A 17,939-nucleotide genomic window follows, 5' to 3' on the forward strand; every position below is an offset into this window, starting at 1 on the left:
TCTCATCCTCTGTCATCCCCTTCTCCTCCTGCCCCCAATCCCTCCCAGCATCAGGGTCTTTTCCAGTGAGTCAACTCTTCACATAAGGTGGCCAAAGTATTGGAGTTTCAGCTTCAGCATCAGGCCTTCCAATGAACACCCAGAACTGATCTCCTTTAGGATGGACTGGTTTGATCTCCTTGCAATCCAAGGGACTCTCAAGAGTCTTCTCCAACACCACAGTTCAAAAGCATCAATTTTTCGGTGCTCAACTTTCTTCACAGTCCAACTCTCACATCCATACATGACCACTGGAAAAACCATAGCCTTGACTAGACGGACCTTTGTTGGCAAAGTAGTGTCTCTGCTTTTTACTATGCTATCTAGGTTGGTCATAACTTTCCTTCCAAGTGTTGCAGGAAGGGGGACGCCTTCCAGGGCCCGAAACTGGGCTCTTGTCTAACACTCGGAAATGAATTGTCCGAGGAGACACATGCTGACAAAGCAAGAGATTTTATTGGGAAAGGGCACCCGGGTGGAGAGCAGGAGGGTAAGGGAACCCAGGAGAACTGCTGTGCCGCGTGGCTCGCAGTCTTGGGTTTTATGGTGATGGGATTCATTTCCGGGTGGTCTTTGGCCAATCATTCTAATTCAGAGTCTTTCCTGGTGGCGCACGCAGCGCTCAGCCAAGGTGGATGCTAGCAAGAGGGATTCTGGGAAGTGGACGGACAGGTAGTGTCTCCTCTCGATCTTTCCCGAACTCTTCGGGCTGGTGGTGGCTTATTAGTTCCGTATTCCTTATCAGGATCTCCTGCCATAAAACAACTCATGCAAATGGTTACTATGGTGCCTGGCCAGGGTGGGCGGTTTCAGTCAGTGTGCTTCCCCTAACACAAGGAGTAAGGGTGGTGCCATCTGTATATCTGAGGTTATTGATATTTCTCCCGGCAATCTTGACTCCACCTTGTGCTTCTTCCAGCCCAGCGTTTCTCATGATGTACTCTGCAGGGAGAGAGTATTTGGACCTGGGTTTCTGCCTCATTGGGGTTGAGAGTGTGGTGTCTAGTATTAATCAGGTTCACTCTTTATTGGTTAATTAAAACATGAGAGTGGGAATTAAAAGAACAGGAAGGGAGAAGTAAGCAGGCAGTTAGATAGTCTGTTATCAAGTCAACCTGAGCTTTCTACAAAAGGGAACTTCATGGGTGAGCTGGCCTGGCTCTTTATCTAGTCGTGTAGCTGGCCCGTGTTCATTGGAGGTGAGTGTTTTTGAAATGGATGTCTCCATAGCTTGATGTTAGGAAATTACATTACAGTCAAAACAGCTAATTGTCAGGTGCTTGCACACAGTCTCCCAGCCTTGGAGTTAGCCATTGTTTCAAGGAGCCTGGTTCCTTTTAGGAAAAAATATATTAAAAACCAGGATCTAGGTGAAGAGGAACAAAAGGCACAAAATTCCAGTTACAAATAAATCATGAAGACTTAATGTCCAGGTTGGCAACTATAGTAAATAATACTGTATTGCAGACTTTCCTGGTGGTCCAGTCATAAAAAATCTGCTTGCCAATACAGGGAACACAGTTTCAGTCCCTGGTCTGGGAATATCTCACATGCTGCAGGGCAACTAAGCCCATGCTCCGCAATATGGGAAGCCATCACAATGATAAGCCTGAGCACCACAACTAGAGAGTAGCCCCTGCTCAACACAACTCAAGAAAGCCCATTCATATCAATGAAGACTCAGTGCAACCATAAAGAAAGTTAAAATTACCTCCTCAAATAAAATAAAATTACCTCCCCCAAACTACTAAAATACATTGAAAAATTATTATATTGCATATTTGAAAGCACCTAAAGTACCTAAGAGAGTCGACTGAAAAAAAGTTGCAGAGCCTAAATATTGACAGTTAAGTTTTATTCAGTAGATATTCTTAAGACTACAAGTCTAGGAGGAAGCATCTCAAGTAACCCTGAGAAAAGTGCTCTGAGGAGGTGAGGGTGTAGAGTCCAGTTATAGAGGAGTTTTCCCCTAAAGGACAGGTAGTCTGAATGTCAAAATATTATTCTTAATGAAAGAAAACCAGATATCTCAAATTAAAGAATTTAGTGCTTTTCTTTGAGTGGGAAGATGCAGGAATCTGGGCTCATGGAAATCATTCCTTTGATATGCACCTCAGTTATCTGGGGCCAGTATCCTGTGTTTTGTCATCCTGAGCTCCGTCTGGGGTCACTATTGGGAGTTGCTGCAGTTTGACCCTGTTGCTGGGAAGGATTGAGGGCAGGAGAAGGAGTGGCAACAGAGGATGAAATGGTTGGATGGCATCATCAGCTCTATGGGTGTGAGTTTGAGCAAACTCCGAGAGATCCTGAAGGGCAGGAAACCCTGGCGTGCTGCAGTCCATGGGGTTGCAATGAGTCAGACATGACTGAGCAGCTGAATAGCAACAACATATAGCAAGGTCTTTTGTTTGTTTGTTTGTTTCCTGTGTTCCCAAAGGACTCACCAGTTCATTCACTCAGAGGGAGGTGGCTGCAATCATTGATTACTCTACATCCTTAGTTTACTGATATGGGAAGCAGTATTTTATTTCTCAACTGTGAAAGTTCTCATCACAAGAAAATTATTTTGTAATTATATAGGTTAAAGAAACAAAACCCCTAACATTTGGGCGCTGGAATGTTCTTTGTGGCTGGTGTGTCTTTGCTTTTAGGACCCTTCCAGTGTATAGAGCTAGGGCATACACATGAATGTGTTGTTGTTTAGTCATTAAGTTGTGTCTGACTCTTTTGTGACCCCATGCACAATAGCCCACCAGGCTCCTCTGTGCCTGGGATTTCCCAGGCAAGATACTGAAGTGGGTTACCATTTCCTTCTCCAGGGCATCTTTCTGACCCAGGGATTGAATCCGTGTCTTCCACATTGGCAGGTGGGTTCTTTACCACTGAGCCACCAGGGATGCCCATATATTCCCGCCACTCATCTCTCTATGTATTTTAAATGTAGACTTTTCTTTTTAATAAAGTCCATTAATATAGGGTTCCAATTAAAGATTGTTACTGAGTCCAAGCTCACTATGCTCGCCTCACAATAGGCTGATGAATCTGACAGACAAGCTGCTGAGGCAAGGTAGAGACTTTCACTGGGGAACTGACTGACTGAGAAGATGGCAGGCTAGTGCCTCAAAATAACCATCTTATTGGGGTCTGGATGCCAGGTTCTTTTATTTGATCACAGAGGAAAAAAACAATAAGGAGCTAAAAAAGCAAAGTAGAAAGGGAGAGGCAGTAAAGTAAACAGGTCTTCAGTCTTGCAAAACATCTCCAAGGGAATGGCCAGCCTTTGGAAGGGGTGTGTTAATCTCTTCTACTCACAGGCGGGCAGGGACAAACTATCTCTCCACGAGCTGAACAAAGGCACTGTAGTTTACAGTCAAGCAGAAGGACAAGTGTTCTTTGAGGCAGGTCATTGTGTATGATTTTGATAATAAAAGCAAGTCAAAGAAACAGTTTTCAACATGGAGTCAGAATTGGCTTCTTCTCTGCAACAAGATGTGTAGTTTGAATTTATGTCTCTCTTCTTTTCTCTTAATTTTTAACAGGTGGATAAATCCCTTGTTTAAAATTGGTCACAAACGGAGATTAGAAGATGATGACATGTACTCGGTGCTTCCGGAAGATCGCTCCCAGCGCCTTGGAGAAGAGCTGCAAGGGTGAGCCCAGGCAGCAGGGAGAAGGGAGGGAGAGTGAGAATTTCCACGTGGGGCTAAACGTGTGTGTGTGGTGGGGGGGAGGGCTTTGCCTTCCTCTGGGTTCTTCTGAGCCTCCTCCCCTGACCTGGCATGCTCACCTGTCTCAAGCTAACCCTGGTCTTAGCCCACTTTGGAGGTTCGGGGAGTCTATGTTCCCTGTGCATCTGTGCAAGTGGAGGGAGCCCGCAATCAAGGCCTTGGAGGCTGAGCTCTGTCCCTGCAGGTGGGGTCCCTCGAGTGTTACTTAGTCCAAGCTCACTCTGCTCACCACATGATAGACCAATGAATCTGAGAGAAAAGGTGTTGAGGCAAGGAATATAACTTTATTTGGAAAGCTGGCTGACCGAGAGGATGGCAGACTAGTGTCTCAGAGTAAGCATCTTGTCGAGGTCTGGATGCCAGGTTCTTTTGTAGAGTCAGAGAGAAGGAAGCAATGAGGAACTAAAGTCAAAATGCAGAATAGGGAGGGAGAGGCAGTGGGGAAGTAAAGTGAAGGATTTTCAGTCCTATAACACATCTCCAAGGGAATGGCCAACCTTTGGAAGGGGAGTGTTAATGTCTTCTATTCACAGTGGGGGAGGTCAGATTATCTAAAAGCTGAACAAAAGCACTTTAGTTTACAGTCAGGCAGAGTGACAGGGTCATCTGAGGCAGGCCATTATGTATGACTGCAATAACAAAAGCAACAAAAAGCAAGTCAGAGAACTAGTTTCCAACATGTAGTCAGAATTAGCTTCTTTTCTGCAACAGGAAGAGGATGTCTGCCCTCTTGAGCTGCTCATGGTGCTGTGAATCCAGCAAAGTTTGGCAGGAACTCATTTCCTGAGACTAGGACTTTTCCCTTCAAGGCCTGTTGAAGGGAAACAGGCCTGGTGCTTCAGGGTCTGCACCGTTCATCTTTGCTCACAAGCAGCCCTGTGAGCAGTTAGCCAGCATCTATGGGGCAGCCACAGAGTGCCCTGTAGTAAACGCTCATCTTCCACTCTGCCACCTCCCTGATTTCCCTTTGGTGGACATGCTGTTCTTCACTGTGCTTTGTTTCTCATCACAGGTACTGGGATCAGGAAGTTTTGAGAGCCAATGAAGACACACGGGAGCCTTCTTTAATGAAAGCAATCATAAAGTGTTACTGGAAATCCTATTTGCCTTTTGCAATTTTTACGCTTTTTGAGGTAAAAACTTTTACAGTGCATTGCTGTATATATGCAGATCAGTACTGAGATGGATGCAACCAGTAGGGAAAGAGGCCAGTGGTTTAAGATCAGAAGATAAAATGTCTAGGAAACAAGATGTAGCTCAATGGTTGTATTTATCTTTAGAACAGAAAGATGCTTATAGGACTGGACCTCTGGGGAATTACTCTTTTCCTTTTAACTGATTAAAATGTAGTATCCTGGAAAGAAGGACTGAAAAGAAAAGATGTTTTATTCCAAGTTAGGATATTGTTGGTGATTAGTAAATGACATAATGATCTTTGACCAAAAAAAGATCCTATAACCTCAAGGAATATGTGCCTCATGGTTTTGAGAAAGTAAATTTGAACCAGAGCCCCAGTAATGTTACCAAGCCCAATCTTGCACTACTTGCTGCCAATGAATCCAGGGATGCAGAGTTGGCTGACCAAGAAGGTTGCAGAATAATGTCTCAAAGTAACCATCCTGTGGGGGTTCTGGATGCCAGATTTTTTTATGGATCAGAGATGAGGTGAGGTGAGGAAACAAAGTAAAAAGTTTGTTTAATCTTGCAAGTATCTCCTAGAATGGCAAGCCTCAGGCAGGGGGATGTGTTAATTTCTTCCTTCCTGCCATCTACAGGTGGACAGGGTTCTGAACAAAGGCACTTTCGTTTAACAGTCAGGCAGAGGGGCAGGATTCTCTGAGGCAGGCCATTATGTGTGACTGTAACAACAAAAGTGGCCTAAGACACAAATCTATCATGGAAGAATCAAAATTGACTTTTCCCAGTTACAATAGCACAGGTGCTCAGCAAATAATTGTTTTTAATTTTTATTGGAGTATAGTTGCTTTACCATGTTGAATTAGTTTCTGTTGTACAGCAGAGTGAATCAGCTTTATGAACACACACATTGCCTCTTTTTTGGATTTCCTTCCTATTTGGGTCACCACAGAGCATTGAGTAGAGTTCCCTGTGCTATATAGTAGGTTCTTATTAGCTGTCTATTTTATAAATAGTAGTGAAGATATGTCAACCACAGTTTCCCAGTTCATTCCACCTCCCCTTCCCCCTTGGTATCCATAAATTTCTTCTCTATTTCTGCTTTGTGATTAAGAACATTTATACTATGTTTTTTCAGATTCTACATATATGCATCAATATACAATATTTGTTTTCTCTTTCTGACTTACTTCACTCTGTATGCCACTCTCTAGGTCCATCCACATCTCTACAAATGATCCAGTTTTGTTCCTTTTTATGGCTGAGTAATGTTCCACTGTATAGATGTACTACATCTTCTTTATCCATTTCTCTGTTGATTGACATTTAGGTTACTTTCATGTCTTGGCCATTTTAAATAGCGCTGCAGTGAATATTGAGATGCATGTGTCTTTTTAAAAATTAAGTAATTTATTTTAGTTGGAGGATAATTACTTTACAATATTGTGGTGATTTTTTACCATACATTGAATTACAGTTTTCTTTGGGTATTTGTGCAGCAGTGAGATAGCTGGGTCACATTTATCAGATACACCTGATAAATGCTTTCCTAAAGTGGTAATTGTCACCCCATCCTCTTCAAGGGGAACAGATTCCAGAGCCTTGCATCTCAGCTGAAGTTGCCCAGAGCTTTCAAGAGCACATCCATTCCCCTGGGTGCCCCCTTCCCAGTGGGCTGGGTACCCCAAACCAAAGGCCCTGATTGGGAGGAGCTCCAGTTTCACTGTGAATTTTGGAGAATTTGTGAGCCACCCATGCTGGTTCCTGCCCCTGGCTGTGGGGGTGGTTTGCTGGTTGAAGGTGGAGTCTGGGAGCCTGGCATTGGCAGAGGGTGAAGGAAGAATGTTCAGGGCAAACCAGAGGCAGAAAGCTGTGAGCTCAGTGACCTCCGTGACCCTGAAGATCTTGGGTCAAGACCCCCCAGAGGACAGTCCACCTGGGGACACAGTGCCGGCAGCCCCCTGTTCTGGCTGAGCCTGCTGGCAGTCTGCTGCAGACCCCCTGGGTGGCTCGTGGTCCCTTAGCACTGCCTTAGGGACACGGGCGGGCTGTGAGTGTGTGAGAGCAGGAGGGATGGAAGATGCTGTTGCTGAGAAAGAGGTGTTTTAGCTGGAGAAGGTGGTGAGTTGTCATCAATCCACTGTGTTGGGGTGAAGGGGGTGGGTTGGGTGGTTTGCAGGTGGGCGATATGGTTCCTTGTTTAAGAGGCTCTGTTAGACTTCCCTGGTGGTCCAGTGGTTAAGATGCCATGCTTCCAATGCAGGTTCCATCCCTGGTTGGGGAACTAAGATCCCACAAGCTTCATGGCATGGTTGAAAAAGGAAAGAAAAACACTGTTTTACTGAAGGGCACTGCGAGTAGTAGGCAGCTGGGTAGGTGAAGTCTGCCCCATACAACTGGGGAAACCAGAGAATCTGTCAGCTCACAGGTGACTGGATGGTTCTGGGAGATAGAGCTCTCCTTGATGACACAGGTGGGTTGGTCATTGTGGCAGAGGATGGGACAGGTATGTGGGGCAGAGTGCTACCTTTGAGAGGGCACAGACCACCTAGATACTGCAGTGCCTTGTGAAGGGCAGTGGGGAGTGTTGATTCCAAAGTTGTTTATCTCCAGAAATACTTCCTGCTGAGGATCCAGGAAGGCCAGGCCTGAGGTTGTATAAGGTGCAACTGGTGGAGCCCTGGCTTCTCTTTCAGGAGGTTGGTTGTTGGGTGGTCATGGCAGAGAAGTGGGGAGTCAAGGACCTTGCAGATGTGGGGACTCATCCTTGTAGTAGTACTAGAAGCACTAGTAGCAGTAAAGGGGCTCATACTCAGTAGTTGTGATAGTGGCCACAGCAGGACTATTAGTAGTGCAGTAATAATAGCATTAAGTATATTTGAAAAATACTATAATCTGGAACTGCTATGAGCACTTTATATGTGGTAAAATTTTATTCCTTTGGTTAACTCAACTAAGTCATAGGTATTATATTACCCCCGTTTAAGGAAAGAGGACATTTAGTGCCAAGTAGTTATATCATGTGCCTGTGGTCACACGAAGCATAAACGACAGACTGAGGTTCCCTCTCAGGTACTGTGACTTCTGAGCCTGACCATCTCAATGACTGAGAGCTCATCCAGGGTCAGGAAGGCTCATCTTAAGAGCTTTGTGTTCATGGTCTCAGACTCATGCATCCTGACCTTGGCCTAAGTATAAGAAATAGGATACTAGGAACTCCCTGGAACAGAAAGTCAGATTGGGGATCATAAATGAGGGTGGAACCAAGGTGATTGAGCCCTGGGTTTCTGAAGTGACTAGGTGTTGACACTATTATCACCAGTGTCATGCTTTGTTCAGGTGGGCCAGGAGCCCTTTAGGAAGCCACTTTCCCTCATTACCATCCCCAAGTGGCAGAGGTTGTAACTGACCTGGTGAGCTAAATTTTAAATAACCATCCACACTGTTAAGACACCATTACAGATTGGCTCCTTGGGTAGGAAGGTAGTGGTTCTTGAACATGACAACACTGGGACTTCGAGGAATTGATCTCTGCCCAGAACATCAATGTTGTTAGAGTACCTGGAAGCTTTCAAAGAGCTGGTATCTCTGTGAATCTGGAGGCACATTTGCTCAGTGAGAATGAAAACCCCAGGTCAGTTATTGGGATGTGGAGCAGGTCTCCTTCTCTGTTGTCTGAATACACTTTCCTGCACACAGTTTGTGCCCCAGGCCTGAGGTCTTAGGGTGATGACTGGGTAGGACCAGCTGGACTGATTGGAATAATAATGAAAGAGCTCTTCATTCTGATGCAGTGAAGTTCAAGAAGTTTTGGGACAGTAAAGCTCAATGAGAAGTAAACCTTGAATATTTCCCCTAACAGCTAAAAGAAGCCTGAAATCCAACACAAATACTTCTGTTTTCCTAGATTTACCTGTTGACACTCTGTTGCTTGGAAAAGTTAGAAAGAAGTTATTTCTTATAAAAAAGCTAGAAAGGATCTGCCGCATTTCAGAAATCATTTGCAGGTGGTGTTTGGGTTTTCAGTGATTAAATCTGCTGAGTTAGATGGAATGAAAGTTAAATAATTGGTTTCATGAAATAACTTCCCATCTTGTGATCTTCTATCTATGTTGCTTTTCTCTCTTTGTATTTTTTTTTTTTTTTAGAAAAGTCTAGTTACACACTTTGTTTTATTATTTTTATTTTTTGGCCATGCTACATGGCATATGGGATCATAGATTCCTGATCAGGGATCAAACCCTTGCCTCCTGCATTGAAATTGTGGAGTCTTAACCACTGGACTACCAGGGAAGTCCCTGGCCTTTGTATTTTGGATAGTGGAAGATCTAAACTGAACCCAGGATTCTTTAAAATGTAAACAGATTTTCTTTGTGACCTCCAGCTCTCTTAATTCCTCTGGTACATGGAATGCCTTGCAGATTATCCATGATTCCCAAGCAGTGTGCTGTTACCAACCATAACTACTGGCAGCACCAGCAAGAAGAAGCAGGTGATGCCAGTTAAGGGTGAAGCTTTTAGGGTTAGGATTCAAACTATGAAAACCTCTGTCCTGTGAATATTAGGAATCACTTTAATGCTTAGAGAAACAAGTACCAGACTCATGTTGAATTTGGTGCACTTATAGGTCACTCCTAATTAGGACAGAATAGCCAGTGAGCTCCCAGCATACCTGGCCCCTGTGTGCACCTCCACAGGTGTTGGGGTCCTTTAATGGACCGGAACCTAGTGGTACAGAGTTGATGATAAGAAAGTAAAAGAGAGAAAGAGGCTTATATTTTCTGGTTCATGCAGAGGACCAATAAAGCCCTTGACACAGGACGTGCATCACTCACGAAGGCACCAGGCGCCCCCTCGAGGGGGTCTTAGAAGCCCGGGCAGGAAAGTGAGCACGATGGGTCTCCATGCTCCAGAGAATCAGCCAGAAAAAGAGAGAGAGAGAGAGAGAGAGAGAGAGAAACAAAAAAGACATGGGGACCTAAGGTCTGATGGAGCAAAGGTGCTTTAATGATTCTTCTATGAGTATATATAGGCTGTGGTACAAGAAACTCCTTTCGGGAATGATAGAGATCAGAAAACCAAACGTACAGCAACTGTTACCAAGGGAACAAGGGGTAATGTCAGTCACAAGGTCAGGAGACAATCCATATCTCAAGAAAGGGGAGCGAGACTAAGCAGTTTTGTCCTAGAGAGAATGTTTACTAAAGGAGGCCCAAGCCTGTCTCACACAGTGACCTCAGTCCCTGGGAGAAGCGTGCTGTTCCGCTTGAAGAGGGACAAAGGACTCATGAGAGACAGCACGGAGGGATCCTCCCGTCAAACATTCCCTGACACACAGGCCATGTGTGTGGGGAGCACAGGTCTCTGCCTGCCCAGGGCCCTTAGGGTGGAGAGGAGGAGCTGAAGCCTCTGCCTGGGCCAGAGAGAGACACAGAGACGACCTCCCAGGTCATCAGCGCTTCTCTCTGAGAGGCGAGGTCTCCACCTGCTGCTGTGTAATTGGGATGATCTCAGAGAGCCAGAGTGGGTTCACCCAGTCCCTTTCTGTAAGAGGGGGTGAGTGGCTGGGGGTTATGTCCTCTTCTCATGACCCTTAGAAATGGCCTAGCACTGCCTGGTTGCCCAGTCACTTGGTCCTTGTCTGAGGTCACTTTTGCTGATGGTCTCTGGCCCAGGTGGAGGCTGTAGGAAGCACATATTTGTGTCAACCTTCACTTTGGAGCTCAGCTGATGGGCAGGAAGGGAACAGAAACCTCTGAGTCCCACAGTGGGGTTTCTGCCTGGACTGAGAGCTGGTTCCCCAAGAGCCATACTGGGTCTTTACATTTATTTCCCAATCTTTTGTTCTAAATGTTCCTCACCTCCACTCAACCGAGAAGACTGGGGAGTGGGGCTGGTGGTTGAAAAGGTGCAGTGGGGTGAGAGCAACCACTGAGGACAACACAGTGAGGGAGGAGGAAGGAGCATTGAGCCAAATGGACAGGGGCCTGCTGTGCGTACCCTGCTGGTTCTTGAGTGTATATATTATCCATTGGGTATTAGTAATATCCACAGTGATGACCTTTGGTCATAAATGAAGGTTATCTTTTCGATCCACTTTCATCTTCTTTTTAAAAGCATATATAAGTTTTTATTATAGCATTAAACTTTTTAAAAATTGAAGTATAATTGACTTACAACATTGGATTAGTTTCAGGTGTGCCACATAGGTTTTTAAGAATATTTCAAAAATACAGAAACAGTATAGGATTACAGGGCTGCAGAATATGTCACCCCAGAATATGCATTGTTTTGGATGCAATTTTGGATTGTTTTGGCCTGATTTTTTTTTTTTTTTTTTTGGAGGGGGGGGAATAGACACAGGAGAAGCTCTGAAGACAGAGTATAAGTTAACCTGAAGGACATTACATTGATAAAGGAAATCTTCATTTGTAAGAGTGTCTCCCTCTTTGTACCAGAAAGATGATTCTAAATCACCTAAGAATCCTGTCAATGGAGAAGTCTTCCAGAACACTTAAATCTGCATAACACACCCAGTCCCATCCTATTGCTTTTCCTATTAATTTGTTGTAAATACTACCTCACTTTTATGTTTGTCTGGAGCTCAAGATGGTATTTAAGGTAGTGAATTGAGCCAGGAGTTACTCAGTTTTCCTAGGTATCTCCCAGGTATACAGGAGGTATGCATGTTAATAAACTTCTGTTTCTTTTCCCTCTTGTTATTCTGTCTTTTATTACAGGGAGTGTTAGCTAAGAACTCAGATGGTAGAGGGAAAATAAGCCTCTCTGTTATGCTAAGTCAGCTTTAGTAGTTCCCAACTCACGAGCAGGCTTAAATCATCTGAACCTCTACTCACTCTCACTTCTCCAAATTATTTTGAAGCAGTACCTAGATATTTCATCATTTTTATTCTGTAAATATTTTAGTGTGTATCTTTAAAAGATATAGAATTGTCCCTCTATATAATTCTATTCCCATCACTATGCCTAAACACTGACTTTAATATCATCAATATCGAGCCACTGCACACAGTTGTCCTATTTCCCCCCACCTTGTAGTCTGAAGCAGAATCAGAAAAGGTGCATTTGGTTGACAGAGTTTGCATGGGTTACTTTTCTATTCCCCTCCACCTACTGTCTCTTTCCTCTCAGCTATTTATTTTACTTATTATTATTATTTTTTAATGGAAGAAACCAGGTTGTTTATCCTGGAGAGATTCCCACAGTCTGGATTTGGCTGATTGCTTCTCTCCCTGAATCATTTAACATGTTCCTCTGACAGCCTACAGTCCATGGGGTCACAGAGTTGGGCATGATTGAGCGACTAACACTTTCAGTTTCTGGCACCTTAAGTTAGTGGTTAGAAGCTGATCTGACTCAAGATTTTCCTGCCCCTCCTTTATGTAGGAGGTAGGCTTATAAAGTTGTGCACCTCCCTTATAAAGTAGATAAAGTCTTTTCTTTTTGTGTATGTGAGATGTTAGGAACTATTCATGATCATTGCTCAAGATTCATTAACTCATTAGGAATTACAAAATGTTGACATTCTAATTCTAATTTTTACCTTTTTCATTTATTAGCTAAAATAAAGAGCCACTTTGTCATTGTGAACTCTTTGGTTATCCTGAGCTATAGTATGTATAGGAATGACAGGGAAAATTCTTATTTTTTTTAACTTAAAACATTTTTTTTCTTTATTATTTTTGCCAAACCAAGTGGCATGTGGAATCTTTGTTCCCTGACCACGGATCAAGCCCATGTTCCCTGTATTGAAAGTATGGAGTCTTAACCACTGGACCACCAGTGAAGTCTCCTTTTTACTTTTTTTTTTCTTAATATATGTACTTTATTGTAGTATAGTTTACTTACAGTGTTTTAGGTGTACAGCAAGGTGATTCAATTATGTATAGTACTGTTAGTCACTCAGCCCAGTCCGAATCTTTGTGACCCCATGAACTGTAACCTGCCAGGCTCCTCTTTCCATGGAATTCTCTAGGCAAGAATATTGGAGTGGGTTACTATTCCCTTCTTCAGAGGATCTTCCCAACCCAGGGATTGAACCTAGGTCTCCCACACTGCAGGCAGATTCTTTACCATCTGGGCCACAAGGGAAGCCTTCAATTATACATATATGCATATATTGTTTTTGAAATTATTTTCTATTATAGGTTATTATAAGATATTGACTATAGCTCCCTATATAAACCTTTGTTGCTTTTCAGGTTGTTTTTTTTTTTAATTAGAAATCTAACATTCTATCCATACTAAGTCAAATAAGTGGAATCAAAATTTCATAAAATTTTTAGTTAGGCAAAAATTCATCTTTTCTAAAATATATATATTATACATATTATTTATGTATACAAAAGCTTTCCTATTGCACTTGATAAAGACTTGAGAAAGAACATCAAAAATAAAAGAAGAGATAGAGAAATTGGAAAACATAAGCTAAATAAAATTGGAGCACTGAATATGAAATAGAAAAAGTGAAACAAATTAAGTAAAAGTAAAAGATCATAGAGGAGAGTGAAAACATTGACTTAAAGCTCAACATTCAGAAAACTAAGATCATGGCATCTGGCCCTATCACTTCATGGCAAATAGATGGGGAAACAGTGGCTGACTTTATTTTTCTGGGTTCCAAAATCACTGCAGATGGTGATTGCAGCCATGAAATTAAAAGACACTTACTCCTTGGAAGGAAAGTTATGACCAACCTAGACAGCATTTTAAAAAGTAGAGACATTACTTTGTCAACAAAGGTCCATCTCATCAAGGCTATGGTTTTTCCAGTGGTCATGTATGGATGTGAGAGTTGGACTATAAAGAAAGCTGAGCACTGAAGAATTGATGCTTTTGAACTGTGGTGTTGGAGAAGACTCTTGAGAAACTCTTGGACTGCATGGAGATCCAACAAGTCCATCCTAAGAAAGATCAGTTCTGGGTGTTCATTGGTAGGACTGATGGTGAAGTTGAAACTCCAATCCTTTGACCACCTGATGCGAAGAGCTGATTCATTTGAAAAGACCCTGGTGGTGGGAAAGATTGAGGGCAGGAGGAGAAGGGGACAACAGAAGATGAGATGGTTGGATGGTACCACCGACTCGATGGACATGGGTTTGGGTGAACTGGGAGTTGCTGATGGACAGGGAGGCCTGGCATGCTGCAATTCATGGGGTTGCAAAGAGTTGGACACGACTCAGCGACTGAACAGAACTGATCTGAAAAAGATCATCATGTAGTCCAGTTATTTTTAAACATGGCTGCTCATTAGAGATATATCTAAAGCTCTGGAGGAAAAAAAGCAATACCTAGACCTTTGTATTTTTCAAAAAATTCCAAGATAATTCTGATATGCATCTGGATTTTAAAAAGTGATAAGAAGTTTTTCTATTAAATTGTAGTTTTCATGATATAGAGTTCTATTATTTTTCTGTTGACCAATCATGACAAAATGGTATTAAGTGAGTATTAGTTACATAATCACAATAGTAAAAAATGTTTATCAGTTTTCACAATCAATAGCCAGATAAAAAAAGAAAAGATAATTACAATTGCAATATAAAATGACAGAAAGAAGTAAAAGTGTTAGTTGCTCTGTCATGTCTGACTCTTTGCGACACTGTGGACTGTAGCCCACCAGACCCCTCTGTCTGTGGGATTCTCCAAGCAAGAATACTGGAGTGGGTTGTCATTCACTTCTCCAGGGGATCTTCCCAACCTGGGGATCAAACTTGGGTCTCCCGCAGGCAGATTCTTTACTGTCCAAGCCACCAGGGAAACCTATTAATAATATAAAATAATTGTATACAATTTGGGGGGTCAGGCAGAGTGATGTGGTAAGTGGAAGTGCACATGTGCATATATTTTCATCCACTCAGCCAGTCTGTGTCTTTTGCTTGGTGCATTTGATCCTATAACTGTTTTCTTAATTTTTTTGAGTTTATTTTCTGTAGGTCTTTTCCTTCTCTTGTGTTTCCTGGCTAGAGAAGTTCCTTTAGCATTTGTTGTAAAGGTGGTTTTGTGGTGCTGAATTCTCTTAACTTTTGCTTATCTGGAAAGCTTTTGATTTCTCCATCAAATCTGAAGGAAAGTCTTGCTGGATAGAGTATTCTTTGTTGTAGGTTCTTCCCTTTGAGCACTCTAAATATATTGTGCCATTTCCTTCTAGCCTGTAGAGTTTCTGTTGAGAAATCAGTGATTGCCTGATGGGAGTTCCCTTGTATTTGTTGTTTTTCTCTTGGTGCTTTTAATATTTAATATTTTATCTTTGTCTTTAATTTTTGCCAGTTTGATTACTATGTTTCTTGGTGTGCTCCTCCTTGGGTTTATACTAATTGGACACTCTATGCTTCCTCATCTTGATTAACTATTTCCTTTCCCATGTTAAGGAAGTTTTCAGCTATTATGTCTTCAAATATTTTCTCAAGTTCATTCTTTCTCTTTTCTCCTTCTGGGACCCCTATAATGCAAATGTTCACATGCTTAATGTTGCCCCAGAGGTCTCTTTGTCTTCATTTCTTTTCATTCTTTTTGCCCTCCAGGTCGTTTATTCGTTCTTCTGTCTCAGTTATTCTGCTATTAATTCCTTCTAATGTATTATTCATCTCTGTTTGTTTAGTTCTTCTAAGTCTTTGATAAACATTTATTGCATCTTCTCCATTATTTCCCCAAGATCCTGGATCATATTCACTATCATTATTCTGAATTCTTTTTCTGGAAGGTTGCCTGGCTCCACTTCATTTAGCTGTTTTTCTGGGGTTTTATCTTGTCCCTTCATCTGGAACATAATTTTTCCCTTTTTCATCCTGATTGATATTTTGTAATATGGCTCTTGTTTTAGCTGCTGTAGGACTGTAGTTCTTGCTTCTCCTGTCTTCCCTTTGATGGAGGAGGCAAAGAGGCTTGTGTAAGCTTCCTGATGGGAAGGACTGGTGGTGGGAAAAACTGGGTCCTGCTCTGGTGGGCAGGGCCTTGCTCAGTAAAGTTTCAATCCAATTATCTGCTGAAGGGTGGGATTGCCCTCCCTCCCTGGTAGTTGTTTGGCCTGAGGCAACCCAGCCCTGAGGTCTATGGGCTCTATGGTAGGGTTAATGGTGAACTTCTAGAGGGCTTACATCAAGGGGGACCTTCCTGGACTGCTGCTTCCAGTGCTCCTGACCCTGAGGTGAGCCCCTGCCAACCCATGCCTTCATAGGAGACCTTCCAATACTAGCAGGTATTTCTGGTTCAGGATCACAACTTTTTTGGTTTTATTGTTCTCCAGCTTGTGGGTCACCCACCCAATGGGTATGGGATTTGATTTCATGTGATTCTGCCCCTCCTACTGTCTTGCTGTGTCTTCTTCTTTGTCTTTAGATGTGGGGTATCTTTTCTTTGGTATGTTCCAGCATCCTCCTGTCAATAGTTGTTCAACAGTTAGTTGCAATTTTGGTGTTCTTGCAGGGGGAGATGAGTGCATATCCTTCTACTCTGCCATCTTGAACTGCCTGTTTTTACATTTTAAGAACTAGGTTTCAAAATATTGAGTTGCTTCTCCTCTGGGGCTAATGAATTTTATTGTTGTTGTTGTTATTTATTTTGTTTGTTTGGTGAAGCCCCAGAGTATTTCAGCATTTCTGATGTGCTTCAGTTGTTATTATGATTACAGTTGTTATGTTTACACCAACCATTACTGTTGTTATGCTTATGCCAACCTTTGATCATCTTTGGTCAGTGGGAGTCTATCCAGGCTGGGTCCTAAGTCTTTTGTACATATTCTAATAGGCTTAGCTAGTCTTTTCTGCTTTCTGGTGTGACAAGATATTTCTAGTTCATCTTGTACAGCTTTTCCCCCAGCCCTGGTGTCAGCATTTCTGCAAGCAACTCTGGCTCCTTTTGGTGGGAAATGGTATTTAAAGTTTGTAGTCTGAACACTGGAGTTGCTCCTTGCTGCTTGGTTGGTTATTCCTTCTCAGCTTTTTGATTGGACAAAGAGAGAATACATTTAACAGTTTTTTTTTTATTTGGTTTATTTTTATTTTTGTTTTTGCTGGGTCTTTATTGCTGTGTGGGCTTTTCTCTGGTTGCTGCGAATGGGGGCTACTCTCTAGTTGTGGTGTGTGGGCTTCTCACTGTGGTGGCTTCTCTTGTTGCAGAGTACAGGCTCTAGGGCATGCGGGCTTCAGTAGTTGTGGCACGTGGGCTTAGTTACACTCTGGGATGTGGAATCTTCCTGGGTCAGGAATAGAACCAGTGTCCCCTGCATTTGGCAGGTGAATTTCTAACCACTAGACAGCCAGGGAAGCTGTAGAATACATTTTTTTTTAAGGTAAACAAATCATGATTCTATATGAGTATTTCCAATTCAAATCAGATTCAGGATATTAGTGTTTTTTCTTCATCTCATTTCTTTTAGATCTATAATATATCTATTTTTTCCCTGTCATCTATTCTCTGTTGCCCCATATCTAATCCCAGTTTTCAATGATAACAATATAATTATATTCAGGTGTTTTACCTTGTGATATGAACACTATCACCCATAATGTGACTTCTCAAAACAGTTTTAGAATTTTTTGCAGTTCATATTCTCTTTAAGTAGATATATCACACAGAGCATACATTTTCAAATTATCTTTTTTAAAACCATTTAAAAATAGTTCTTTTTTATATGGCTCTGCCAACCAATTGCTTGAGTATGTTTTTAGTTACTTTTGTTTCATTTTACTCTGAGATTTTAGGAATTGCTTTTTAAAAAATTAGTTGTTTTATAATTATAATTCTATATAATGTTTTCATGCTTCTAAAGTTAAATCAACAGAAGAAGCTACTTTTTTAAAAAAAAGTTGATATGCTTGTTCCATTATAATTCCTTCTCCTTTTAGAGGCAACTTAACAAACCCATTTGGATTCATCTTTTCATTTTGTGAATGTAGTGTTTTCTAAACACTCAATTTTTCCTTCTATGCAGAAAGGTCTTAATTTCATCATTGGAACCTCAGGACTTGGGGTCATAAGGATTTTTCTTGGAAGCATGATATGTCACATTGAATT

The 17,939-nt window shown here is 42.1% G+C and overlaps 1 protein-coding gene across 2 annotated transcripts in view; it reads left to right on the plus strand.

Moving 5' to 3' along the window:
• The window catches only part of LOC136144257 (ATP-binding cassette sub-family C member 4-like), a 243,740-nt gene that overhangs the window by 38,697 nt on the left and 187,104 nt on the right, over positions 1-17,939 (plus strand). For both annotated transcript variants that reach the window (XM_065902003.1, XM_065902004.1), the window contains exons 2-3: positions 3,579-3,689; positions 4,780-4,900. In XM_065902003.1, the coding sequence (XP_065758075.1) occupies positions 3,579-3,689; positions 4,780-4,900 (232 nt within the window). The remainder of the gene's footprint in view (positions 1-3,578; positions 3,690-4,779; positions 4,901-17,939) is intronic.

The sequence above is a fragment of the Muntiacus reevesi genome, chromosome 11, assembly GCF_963930625.1.
Source record: "Muntiacus reevesi chromosome 11, mMunRee1.1, whole genome shotgun sequence".
Taxonomy (NCBI): Eukaryota; Metazoa; Chordata; class Mammalia; order Artiodactyla; family Cervidae; genus Muntiacus; species Muntiacus reevesi.